The sequence below is a fragment of the Pogoniulus pusillus genome, chromosome 12 (genome assembly GCF_015220805.1).
Source record: "Pogoniulus pusillus isolate bPogPus1 chromosome 12, bPogPus1.pri, whole genome shotgun sequence".
Classification (NCBI taxonomy): domain Eukaryota; kingdom Metazoa; phylum Chordata; class Aves; order Piciformes; family Lybiidae; genus Pogoniulus; species Pogoniulus pusillus.
Window position 1 is genome coordinate 29,751,612 of NC_087275.1, and position 12,049 is coordinate 29,763,660.

General features: G+C 38.6%; 1 protein-coding gene across 1 annotated transcript in view; it reads right to left on the bottom strand.

The window, feature by feature from the left end:
• POLA1 (DNA polymerase alpha 1, catalytic subunit) overlaps positions 1-12,049 on the bottom strand; it is a 256,555-nt gene that overhangs the window by 133,061 nt on the left and 111,445 nt on the right. The window contains 2 exon segments of the mRNA XM_064151984.1: positions 6,958-7,089; positions 8,800-8,981. Coding sequence (XP_064008054.1) covers positions 6,958-7,089; positions 8,800-8,981 — 314 coding nt within the window.

Below are 12,049 nucleotides of genomic sequence, written 5' to 3' on the forward strand. Positions count from 1 at the left end.
CATTCTACCTACAGAGGAAATTACAAAGTTAGTTTAACTCTATTGAAGCAATCCCCATTTCTTAGAACCTGTTCCACGTGGTGGACAGCCTGATAAGCCTCTTCTGTAAAGGCCTGAGAGAGGTATCTAGAGTCATTAAGTCTTCTCTGGCAAGGTACCAGACTGCAGAATATTGTGTTCAGTTTTGGGCACCTCATCACAAGAGGTATGTGGAGGTGCTGGAGTGAGTGCAGAGGAGGGCAATGAAGCTGGGGAAGGGCCTGGAGAATAAATCTTATGAGGAGTGACTGAAGGAGCTGAGGATGGCTAGTTGGCTAAAAAGGAGGCTGAGGGGAGGCCTCATCACTGCCTACAGGTACCCGAAAGGACCTTGTGGAGAGCTTGGTGATGGTCTCTTCTCAGAGGTGATTAGTGATAGAACAAGAGTGAATGGCCTCAAGCTGCCACTGGGTAGGTTTAGAGTGGATATCAGGAAAACCTTTTTTCCCATCAAGAGTGGTCAGGCATTAGAATGAGCTGCCCAGGGAGGTGGTGGAGTCACCAACCCTGGATGTGCTTAAAAGTCATCTGGATGTGGTGCTTGGGGATATGGTTTAGGGTGCACCTTGTGGAGTTATGAGTTGAACTTGGTGATCCTGAGTGTCTTTTCTAACCTGAATGTTTCTGTGATTCTGTGAACTAGGAGCAATCAAGAGCAACCAGATATAGCTTCTTTGCTTGTGCTCACTCCTTCCCAGTGGCTAAAATTTGGAGTGCAGAGTCACACTCAGCCTCATTCAGTCATCAGTGAGATGGATGCAAGATTGCCATGGCTAGTAAAATCCAATGAAGAGAGTTAAAGCCTTTGTAAAGATGTATCGATCATTGCTTTGAAACACTTCACTAAAAATCATATTGATGCTCCAAGTCTAAACCAAACAATTCCTTTACAGGGCAGATCATGGAGAAGTTGCTGTAACAGTGAATCAATTCCAGTTAATAGACACTATGAGTGCCGTGACAAATAACTGCTTACTCATCCCCAAAAGGCACTACAGATGGTGACCAAAGGGTTACCTCTCATTACTCAATAAACATAAACTCTATCAGACAGATGTGTAACTTTCCTAGATGGCAGAATATTGACTGCTCTGCTCTACCATCAAGATATCACTAATTTCCTCCTGGTTAGCCAAAACAGGATGCCAAATACAGCCTATTTATCAACAGCAATCAAGGAAAGAATCAGAAAATGCTACTGTGGAGGGGAGGAGAAAGCTCCTGATAATCTAGTGGCAGCTTCTCTACCCTCCCTTCTCAGGTCCCCAGTAAACTGTGAATGGAATCACATTAATCTTCTATCTTTCATTCCAATTACTTTTCATTCTGCCTTGACTTGGAAGCTTTCAATACTAAAAATAAATGGCTCGGTTCCTATATGTATAAGCCACAATGCCAGTGATAACAAGTTCAAACTCAGAAAAGGCTCAGATCCCCATCTGAATACAAACAGGAAGGACTCAAAATAATCACTGGAGATAATCCCACAGCAGTGCCTAGGTAACTGATTGTGACTACCACATTAACTGGTCTCACAATTACAGAATCATAAAATTATCAGGGCTGGAAGGGACATCAAAGATCATCTAGTTCCAACCCCCCTGCCATGGGCAGAGATACCTCACACTAGATCAGGTTGCCCAGAGCAACACCCAGCCTGGCCTTAAAAACATCCAGGGATGGAGCTTCCACCACCTCCCTGGGCAACCTCTTCCCGTGTCTCACCACCATCATAGTGAAGGATTTCTTCCTAATGTCTCTAATCTTTATTTCCCCTCCTCTACCTTGGATCCATTCTCTCCAGTCCTATCATTATGTGACGCCCTAAAACGTGCCTCCCCAGCTTTCTCAGATATTGGAAGGCCACAATAAGGTCTTCTCAGAGCCCCCTCTTCTCCAACTGAACAACTCTCTCAGCCTGTCCTCATAGGAGAGGTGCTCCAGTGTTCCATATAACCCCAGTACTATCAGCACAACAACAAAATACTGTACTATTGGCTTCCCTCAAGCTGAAGAAACTTCCTATTCCTATCCATCCACTAAACCAACAAACAAAAAAAAGCTTTCAACACATGACTGTTGCAAGACCATGATGACAGAAGTCATCACCATCAGCTACAATCACTTTTTCACCTGTTCACGTGGTGTACACCTGTGGGTTGTTGGCATTACACTTGACTGAAGCATGGGATAGGCCAGGTTCACAAAGAGCCCGGTCATCTTTGTTCTCTTTAGCAAACACGCCGTGCAATCCCAAAACCTGTGTGAATGCTACTGTCTCTTACAACATTACCTTCTTTATAAATCCTTCACCTTTTTTAAGGGCACGAAATAGTAATGCAGAACCCAAGAACTTCTCTGCAACAGTCAGAAGAGAAATATATATGTGAATATATAGAAAACAATAATTGAACTGGCTTGAAAAAGAGTGTCAACGTGCTTTTATACTGCGACCTAATGTGCAAGCAGTACACCACCCCACCACAGGTATGAAATGAGAAATTTTGAGGGCTATTGAACACTGAATTTTCCCAGCTGAACAGTATAAAGTTATTTAGCTGTGTTCAATAGCCTTCCAACTCACTTCTGCCTGCGGGTTACAGCGGTCCGGTAGAAAAAGGCAGTAAGACAAACCCAGTGCAAAACAGGCTGAATCAAGATATCTTTCCTATCCCCTCCTCTTATATTTTCTACAGTCCTTCTGAAATTTGCATCATTTTGTGCATTCTGAAAAACATAAAAAGATTTAAGGATGCCATATACCCTGAACTAGATGGCATATAAACAGTATCTATCTAAAAATAGGGTTTGGCCTATAAATACACTACTAAGAATGCCAGAGGTGTGTATTTGAAAACAAGATTAAAAACCTGCTGCTTCCAGGACAACAGCTTCCCAGTCCAACCAGTTCAGCAGGAATTTTGCTGGTGGCAATAACGGCATATAAAATCCATTGGCCTTGTTTATTCAGTTCTTTTTAGCTGGCAAAATTAACACCTCCCCAGCTGAGTAAGATATGGGATTCATTTTCTGGATGTGAATGCTGATTTTTTACAGGGCTTTTTAAAAGGGGATCTGAGAGTTGGCATTTATTTATCAAGTGCTCAAAAATGAGCATTTGAATATTCTAGTGGGAAACACAAAACAGTTTGCATCATAATCATTAGATCCACTTACTATAAATGAAATGACACTCTCCTTATGCACAAAAGCTGGTCAGTTGGGTTTTGGTTGTGGGGTTTTTCCCCTCCCCTCCCATTTATGCTTGCAGATTCCAGCTTTCATCCATTCCCTAGCATGGATGTTTCATTGATGGCTGAGGGTAACACTTCAAAAATGAACTAGCTAAACAAACTTCCCAGCAGCACTTGACAGAGCTACACCTATTCTTCCCCATTTCCAAAGCAGTACAGAATTAATTACCAGTTCTATGGATCTATTGTAAGTATAATAGACTAAAGAGCTATCACAGACACATTTATTGTAAAAGCACAATCCCAAGAGTGTCTAGTAGAGGGCCAAAACGATTAACACAAATGCTTTGTCAGATCAAAGATAAAACCTGCACCGCCCAATTGAGGAATGAATTAGAACAGTGGGTTATCTTTCAAATTAACCAGGGCAGTTAGTGAGGAAAATTTCATGAAAGTGTAATTCTTAGCCTTTGTGAATCCACACAGCAGGCATTCTGCCAGCTGACAAGATGATGAAATTTTCATGCTTAAAAAAGCCCTCTTCATTTCCCAATTTAGATTAGCTAGCGTTTCTCTCTCTTTTCATCTATTTGCTCTTCTGAAGCAGAATTAAAATAAAAAAAAGAAAAGAAAAGCAAGCAAGCACACAACAGGAACAATTTCTCCTAGAATAATGCATTTCTGGAAAAGAAATAAAACCTTTGCATGGCATTTTTGGAGATCTATTTACAGTTAGGTGTAAGATGATTACGATGCGTATTGTTAATACCATTAAGAGATTGATAAATAGTAGGGGAATGGTAGAGATGTTCAGGGAGACAGATATAAAGTATGACAGTGTTTAATGGCAAAAAAAATGGTTGCAGTCAATTGTATATAAAGATGAGTAATTTAGAAAACCAGTGTGACTTTGGGAAGTGCACAAAATTCTCTTTACACACCTTCATTTGCACCCTGGTAAAAGAAAGAAGTATTTTCAGCCTTGTATTTATTTGAGTTCCCCGTGCCAAGAAAAGGGGTAAGAAGATTTTTCCACTTTTAGATTTTCATGGCACTAAATTTACACAGCCATACACAAAAGCATTTCAATAGACTAAACACTAAATAGACTAAAGGAAACAAGATGCAGTGATCTCCCACACTTAAAAACCAACCTGATTCAAAGCTCACTGAAAGAATAAAGTGAGCTCATTTCATGTCAATGAGCTGTTGATCAGGCTCTCCATTAGGGCTGCCTGTATAAAAGGTAGCTCTTTATTTTAAAGGTATAAAAAAAAAATCATGATTGCATTTTATCTTGCTGTACTGTGTGACATTTGACCAACACACAAACTACAGTGAGAGCCAAAAAAAAAAGAGGAAATAAGAAGAAAGAAGATGTGACAAAGTTAGACAATGCATCTGTCTATTTCAAATTGGTCAGGTTCAGGTGCAACCACTACAATGAGAGACTGTTAAATAAGAATCTCCAAGTTTGGTTCAGGCAGTTCTTTGCCATACTACTTCTGGGTGTGTCTTTATAGTTTATAGGATTATATATATTAGTGTAAACAACCATTTGATTAATTTCAACTCCAGCTGTTATACAGTCACTACAAGCACTTGACGAAAGGAATAAACTAAAACTCACAGCATCTGATTTTTCAAAGAGCTAACAGGACAAAAAAAGTTTACTTGTCCAATTCACTGGAAAGGCCTTTTTAAAAAGGGAAAATAGTGCAATTTGGAAATGACTTTTTTTTTTTTTTACAACAAAACAGCCTCACATTTCCAGAGTCTGAATGTATTTCACGGTCAAATCATAGTTTTAAACCTTATTATTATAGCCAACTAGGGTAAAAAGTAAATTCTCTGTATTAAAAATAAAACAGAGTTTATAAAGCTTTTACTTACAAGGATAAAGAAATTCCTTTGGAAGGATGCTTCATTATTTTATATACCATGTAGTAAGATGCTCAAGAGGTTTTTTAATACAGTGTAAGCATACTGCAATGCTAAATATTAAAACATTTCACAGCTTGGTTCACAGCTTAGTCTTAGGAGAAAAATTACAACAAACCCTAGAGTAAAATATTCCATCACTTTTTGTTCTTATTTATCTTCTTTCATCATCGAGTTTACAACTGCACATCTCACGCCCGCATATTCTAGCACTTTAGATGCCAGAAATTACTTAGCATATGGCATTGTGTATTCCTGCAATGTGCACACAGCAATCTGAAAGGAACTAAATGAGAAGGAACTACTTCTACAAAGCAATCTGTGTAAACAACTTCCTTTGCCTTGCTTTTTAATAAGTGTATCTTCTAATATCGTTATGTATAACCCTATCAACTGAATGGTTATTTTGCAGCCAGTTGGGTTTTGTAATAAAGTCATACAAGAGCTCATATTTTGGTAACTTCAGTATAACCCTATCAACTGAATGGTTATATTGCAGCCAGTTGGGTTTTGTAATAAAGTCGTGCAAGAGCTCACATTTTGGTAACTTCACTTGTCCAAGTCACCCACCTTCAACACAAAAGAACAACCTATCCCTACCTTGTGAAGTACTACCTGAATTTAAATCCTCTAGGAAGGTTTTGCACTGCTTTTGATGCAAAGACCTTCAAAAGAACTATTTACACCTTCAGAAATGATTACATTTCCAGAAAAGAACTTAGAAAACACTTACCTACAATCACAATTAATACAGGAGAATACAAAATGCACACTTCACACCAAACTATAGATAATTCTTAGCTCTTGTCTGAAAAACCACGTTGTTAACACTGAAAAAAAACCCCACACTGTGTACTAGGTAAGCCAAATTTTCAAACCCCACTTTTATCTGTGAGTCTATCAAAAGTTATGAGCATCCAAAGGTTGTATGAATGTCTGTCCTAAAGCTGTGAAACCAATGTCAGACAACCAAAAAAGGCAGGCAGGCAGGCAACAGGATAAGAAGACCTATGAAAATGTGACTCAAAATGGCTAGCTGCCAATTCACCAAATATGATGCTTTCAGCATACTAGAGATGCAAAACAGTGAGACAGAATTTCAAAGTCATAGATTTTATTTCTCCTTAACTAGCTACCACTTTGGATAGTATGAAGATGGAAATCTAATATTATGCTTTTCCTTCCCCCCAAAATGCCCCAACCACTACTATTGGCACTTTGCACATCTTGTACTGCCTCCCTCAAAGCAGAATTATATCAAATTAATTAACTCCCCATCTTTCTCCTTGTTTCACCTCTCCCAATCATTAGGAAGAAAGATTTATTGCCTTTCCCTTCCTGTTGTACTTCAAATGAGTTTTTTACAAGGTTTTTCACAGTGCCAGATAATACACATCAATTTGAGTTTCAGAAAGAATCAGATTTCTATTACATGAGAAATTGATATCTGCATATTTGATAGGCTTCATAGATTTTCTCACAAGCATTAAGATGATCAATTCTGCACTTTTTTTTGGTCTAAAAACCTAGAAAACAGAGAGCTGTAATAATGCTGACACGGTTACAATAACTGAAATACTGACTACTTAGACTTGAGACTGAACTGATGCTTCTAAATTAGGATTTGAAATGATTCACTGATTATTTTCAGAAAGATAGATTTGGACATTGCAACCTGTTACCTTGGACTACAGGGCAAAAAAAAGTTCCAGCACAGTCACAAAAACCCCAGCACCACTGGGAAAGCTCATTTCATATGGCAGAGTATTTTCTGAGTACTTACAGCATAGTATTTTTTGATAAAGCGTCTCATATCCAACAGTAATTTGTTGCTCATTTGAACCACGTAGTTGAAAGGAGGCTCTTCACAGTCAGTCTTACTGCACCTTTGCAAGCTGGGTTCAATAAATCGCCCCTGCAAGCAGAAGTGTAAAAAAAGCAGCCTGCATTATTACAACAGATGAGAGCAGCAAAAGTTATCACAGAAGATTAGACTTCAAAAGCATCTAGGCCTTCTTTCTTCCCATCTTCCCCCAAAAACTTCTCTGACCTACAGTTGTCTCATTTTCTTCTAAATGAAAGGTCTTTTGGAGAATATGCTTCTTCACCTGTTGTGAAGTTAGTAACTCAAACAACGATGCTGAGTGTAAAAATTCAGCTGTGGACAATTCATGCTCCCCTGTCTGCCCCTTAACAACACTGGCTTGCTTTGTCAGGGCCACTGAAGTTCCGCTCGGTTCCACTGATCAGAACACTGAAAGTGGTTATCAATTATGAAACTTAAGAGGACTGAAGAGACAAACCTCCTTAAACAAGGACAACACAATCCCATTTTTTTTCTCCAAAGTGCAAAAAACAGCTTATGGGTTTACATCATCTAATTTCCCTTCATTTCAAAACCTTCTGAGCACCTGACATTACCATTGGAGAATCTGGGAGTGATGTGTGAGGAGCTGAAATGAGGATGGTAGAATTCTCATCAAAATAAGGACAGCCTGGTAGGGCAGACAGCCTGCATAAAACTTGCCTTCAAAGTAAGACTTAGCTTTTGTGCCATATCTTGCCTAAACTCCCACCAAATAATTCTAGGGGGAAGGGAGGGTTTGTGTATGGTTGGGGTGGTTTCTTTTGTTGTTTGATGGGGCTCCTCTGCCCATCAACACCCCCTCTTTTTTTAGCTAAGGAGTCTGCCATCCAATTCTCCCCAAGTTAGCCCATCTGCAACTTGTCAAGCCTACATGCAAGGAACTATCTTATTTACAGCTGTAACGAACAAGAGTCAAGGATTCACAAAGTATCACTTGATTTGTGCCTTTTCCTCTTGCTTCCAAAGACTGCTTTATTTTGATTAAAAAAAAATGCAAAACATCTGCTGCTTGTCCAAATTAACTTCAAATAATTGCTTTTAATTTAGATAAAAGATTTATTTGCTTTCACTTTCAAGGTTTTCACTACCCTGAAGCTCGCTAATTTGCCAATGACTAATACATATATAACATTGCTGTGGAGTTAAATACTTGGCCCTAGTTCAAGTTGTGATCCAAGGTCAGAGATACATTTTTTGGCAGCACTTCTCAACAAGAATGTGCCCCTATGACTTCTTATGTCCAACACACAAAGTCAGAAAGAAAGATAACACAGGAAAAAACCTCACTGTGAAGAAAGGAGGTGGGATGCAGCAAGATAAAAACACAAGTTTCAAAAACATTTTGTTCCAATTAATGTGATTTAGGATAAAAAATTGCCACTATTCTAGGAACGTTTCATTAAACAGAGAACTGGAAGTTACTAAGGTGTTAAGATAAGGATTCCTTTAAAAGTCACAGCAACAATCATTCACGACTGTGGGCAAACAGATTAATGAAGCCAGATAATCTCCCCATGTTCTGCTAGACGACACAGCTGAAAAGCAAAAATAGGAAGAAATATTTCAGCGCTATCCTATCAGCACATTTCTTTTCCAAAGCTATAAATAGCAGGACTCAGGCAATATGGTATCTTCTCCGACATCATATGGATCCTCTTTGAAAAGCTGCTCTCTCTATAACTATTTTTTCTCCTCCCTCATTGATGAACAGAAGTGAAACAGAAAGAAAAAAACACACAAAACCAAAATCCAACTAACCGAACCATCAAAGACACTGTCATAAATATTTTCTGTTCCGCATTTGAGGCAGCAAAACTTGAACCTTTCACAATCCCTATATTTCTCTTCATCAGTGAGCTGAGCTGGGCCACCAACCAAGGCATCATTCTCCTCATCTTTATGGTAATGGTGATGGGCTCTGAATTGGGAGGGATCCAGTCCTATTAATAAGAAACAAAAAATTTCAAAAGACTAAGAGGTCAACCATGCAAGTAGGGCTCATTTTTCATGTGCCTGGTGAAGCAGATTCAAAAAGAAAAGTTACAAAATGTAAATTCAGAAGCTGAAAAATCTCCCCTTAGCAAAACTTGCCTCTGTACAAAGATGAAATGCATTTCACAATTTTTTAACCAGGAATAAAGATTCACGAACCAGGAAGGAATCTTCTTATGCAAGATTGCTTTATAAATAAAACAAGCACGCTGCATTATCATGGGAGTATGCAGCAGAACATTTTGTTTCTGAGGAAACCACTCCTTATGGATGGCTTTATTGTTATTTTCTTCTTAAGTTACATTGAAAATATTTCAATAAAAATGTGCATTGTTATTAAGAAACAGTCTTTAAATCAAAATGGCACCATTAAAACTGAAAACAGAGAATAAAAACCCCATTAAAAGAAACATGGGTGCACTGCTATTACTAACTCCTTCAAGTCCTTATGCAACTGCCAACTCTGATTTCAATGCAGTGGTCGATTTCATTTTGGCTCAGTGGTTAACAGCATGTAGGTTTCAACCTAATGCAGTGGTTAAAATTCAGCAGCAGCATTTAAAACGGCAGCGCTGGAGACAAAATGCTTTATTTCTGATTGCCAGAGCTCAAGATTTTAAACAAATAAAGACACAAAAGGGACCCTAAAAATACTGATTCAGCCACAAATAAGTAAATAAGCAAGCAAGCGAGGGAGTTCACTGCTTTAGGAATAAGACTGCCAAAGCAAACTTAATAAAAATCCACCAGTTTGGTCATCTTTTGTCATGTACAACCTTTGAAAAGTCTGTGTATCCCATTTGCAGGGGGTGGGGTTGTTAACTCTAGCAAATAGCACATGCTAGAAAAAAAAGAAAACCAGATGAGCATGGAGAAGAAAACATTCAGAAACTATGGTTTACTTTATTATAAAGAAGAAAAGATCAGAGAGGCACTTCAAAAAATCTTTTTGACAGAGACTAAGTCAAGTAGCAGATGATCATGTACTAAGCCATACCTGGTATAAATTTCAGCAGTAAATGTAATAATCACTATAGAGAGAGAGCAAGAAGGATTACAAATAGAAAGTGAATTTAGGCTTTCCCAGTTCTTTTTAACCTTTATACAGGGCTGGGAAGACTTAAAGCTTATTTTTATGAACAATATTCCCTTAAGCTATACAAATATTACTGTATGTATAAAACAGTTGTGTGATACAGATAGATACAGACTGTCATTACAGAAAGGATTTAATGTGTGACTTTACCACTCTGGAGTTCTATTTTGAAATCCTAAAAGAAATTAGAGGACAAGGAGAAAATTCCATTGTTGAGTAAGTTTACTTGGTTCGTGGTACAGGTTCCACTAGAATTTAACCAACCCAGTTTTAAGTTTAGCCAAAAAGATAAGTGCAATAAGGATAACAATTTACCTCTGAGTGCAATAAGGATAACAATTTACCTCTGAGAGGTTCTTAAACCTTTTAAAATACAGTTCTCTATCATTCATTAAAAGAAAAAAGTGAACAAAGCAAAAAACATTGCTGGAAGCTTATTTTACTCTCTAATACATATGGTACCTCCCCTCAAAACTGTGTTGCATTGCTTGTTTCTGTTGGGGTTTTTTTTTTGGTACAAAGTGTTGGTAATACATTTGCTGGTTTAGCAAACAAAGAGTATGTTCTGCAGCACAGGTAGTAGACAAAAGTTTTAGAAAGGGGAATTGAATAATTTGAAAGAAGAAAAAAACTCAGTAAGTATGCAGTAGGTTGGACCTAAGATTGCAATGGTGAATGCAAAGAAAAAGTCTCAGGTTAGTCCGAGTTCAGAAGTGGAATGAAAAAACACTGCAGAAACTTTCTGCTACAGATGTCATTAAAGTTCAGCTAGAAATCTGTCTTCAGCTGTTTCCCAAAAAGCAAATATAAAGCAGTCCACTAAATAAAAGATAAAAGGAGATAAATAACGGGCTTCAGACAACTGCAGTTTTCCAACGTGCAGTCAAAACTATTAACAGCAAATAAGCATCTGGACATTGGGTAATAATTTAACAGAAAAGCAAAAAAAAAAAAAAAGTCATTGGAGGAATTTAAATCACACCTATCTCTGAGCTTTCTTTGCTGTTTTGGCTAGAGAGGACAACAGGAAAAACACTGTGATGGTTCCAAATGTGCATCGAACTTTCGGTGTGCAAACAGCCCCAGTGAAATCAAAGGGACTACAAATCAGGCTTTTAAAGAACATGTCTACCTTAATTATCTTTTGGAATTGGGACCTATTTTATCTATTCTCTCCTTTCAGGAACAGTTAGTTCAATTAATCACTGGTGTCCCCTCAGACCAGGTCACGGCGGTCATATTACTATGCTTGTTAGATAAAACAGGGACCTATCTGATAGTGGGGGGGAGGAAATACTATCAGGTTTGGGCAATATTTTAATGATTAGAATGAGACTAATCAGTGAACCTCTTTGAAGTCCTTTTACTTTATTTTTTTCCATGGACAGCAAGCAAAACTCAAAGGGATTTTGACTCAGCATGAGAGGCAAATCTTCAGTGCTATGACTAAGTTGTCCAAGCTCACTAAAACTCCAAGGCTGAGGAGGAATGGAACATTAAAAACGCACTGATGAATCTAGAGCTGCAAAAGTAAACAATAAAAGTAAGTTCCAGGAACTTATTCCTGAATTCTGTAATAGAATTAACAAAACATTTACTAACTCGAGGGGGGGTTTGGTCCCTTCCAACTTCTAACATTCTCTGATCCTGGGAACTAGCCAGCAAAAGAGGTCACCCCAGAAACTGAAGGGGGGGGGGGGGGAATTATAATAAAAGGTCAAATACGTTTTATTAAACGCAGTATTTGAAAAACAGATAAAACTTCTGCGTGTTCCTTTTAGCCATCTTTGCAGGCACAGTCCCATCCCCATCCCTGCACGCTGCCCGGGGAACAGAAGCGCAGCGCGGAGCAAGGCTGCAGCTCCCCAAAGCCTCGGCGGCCGGGCGGGCGCTTGGCAGAGCTCTGGCCGGTTCCCCGCT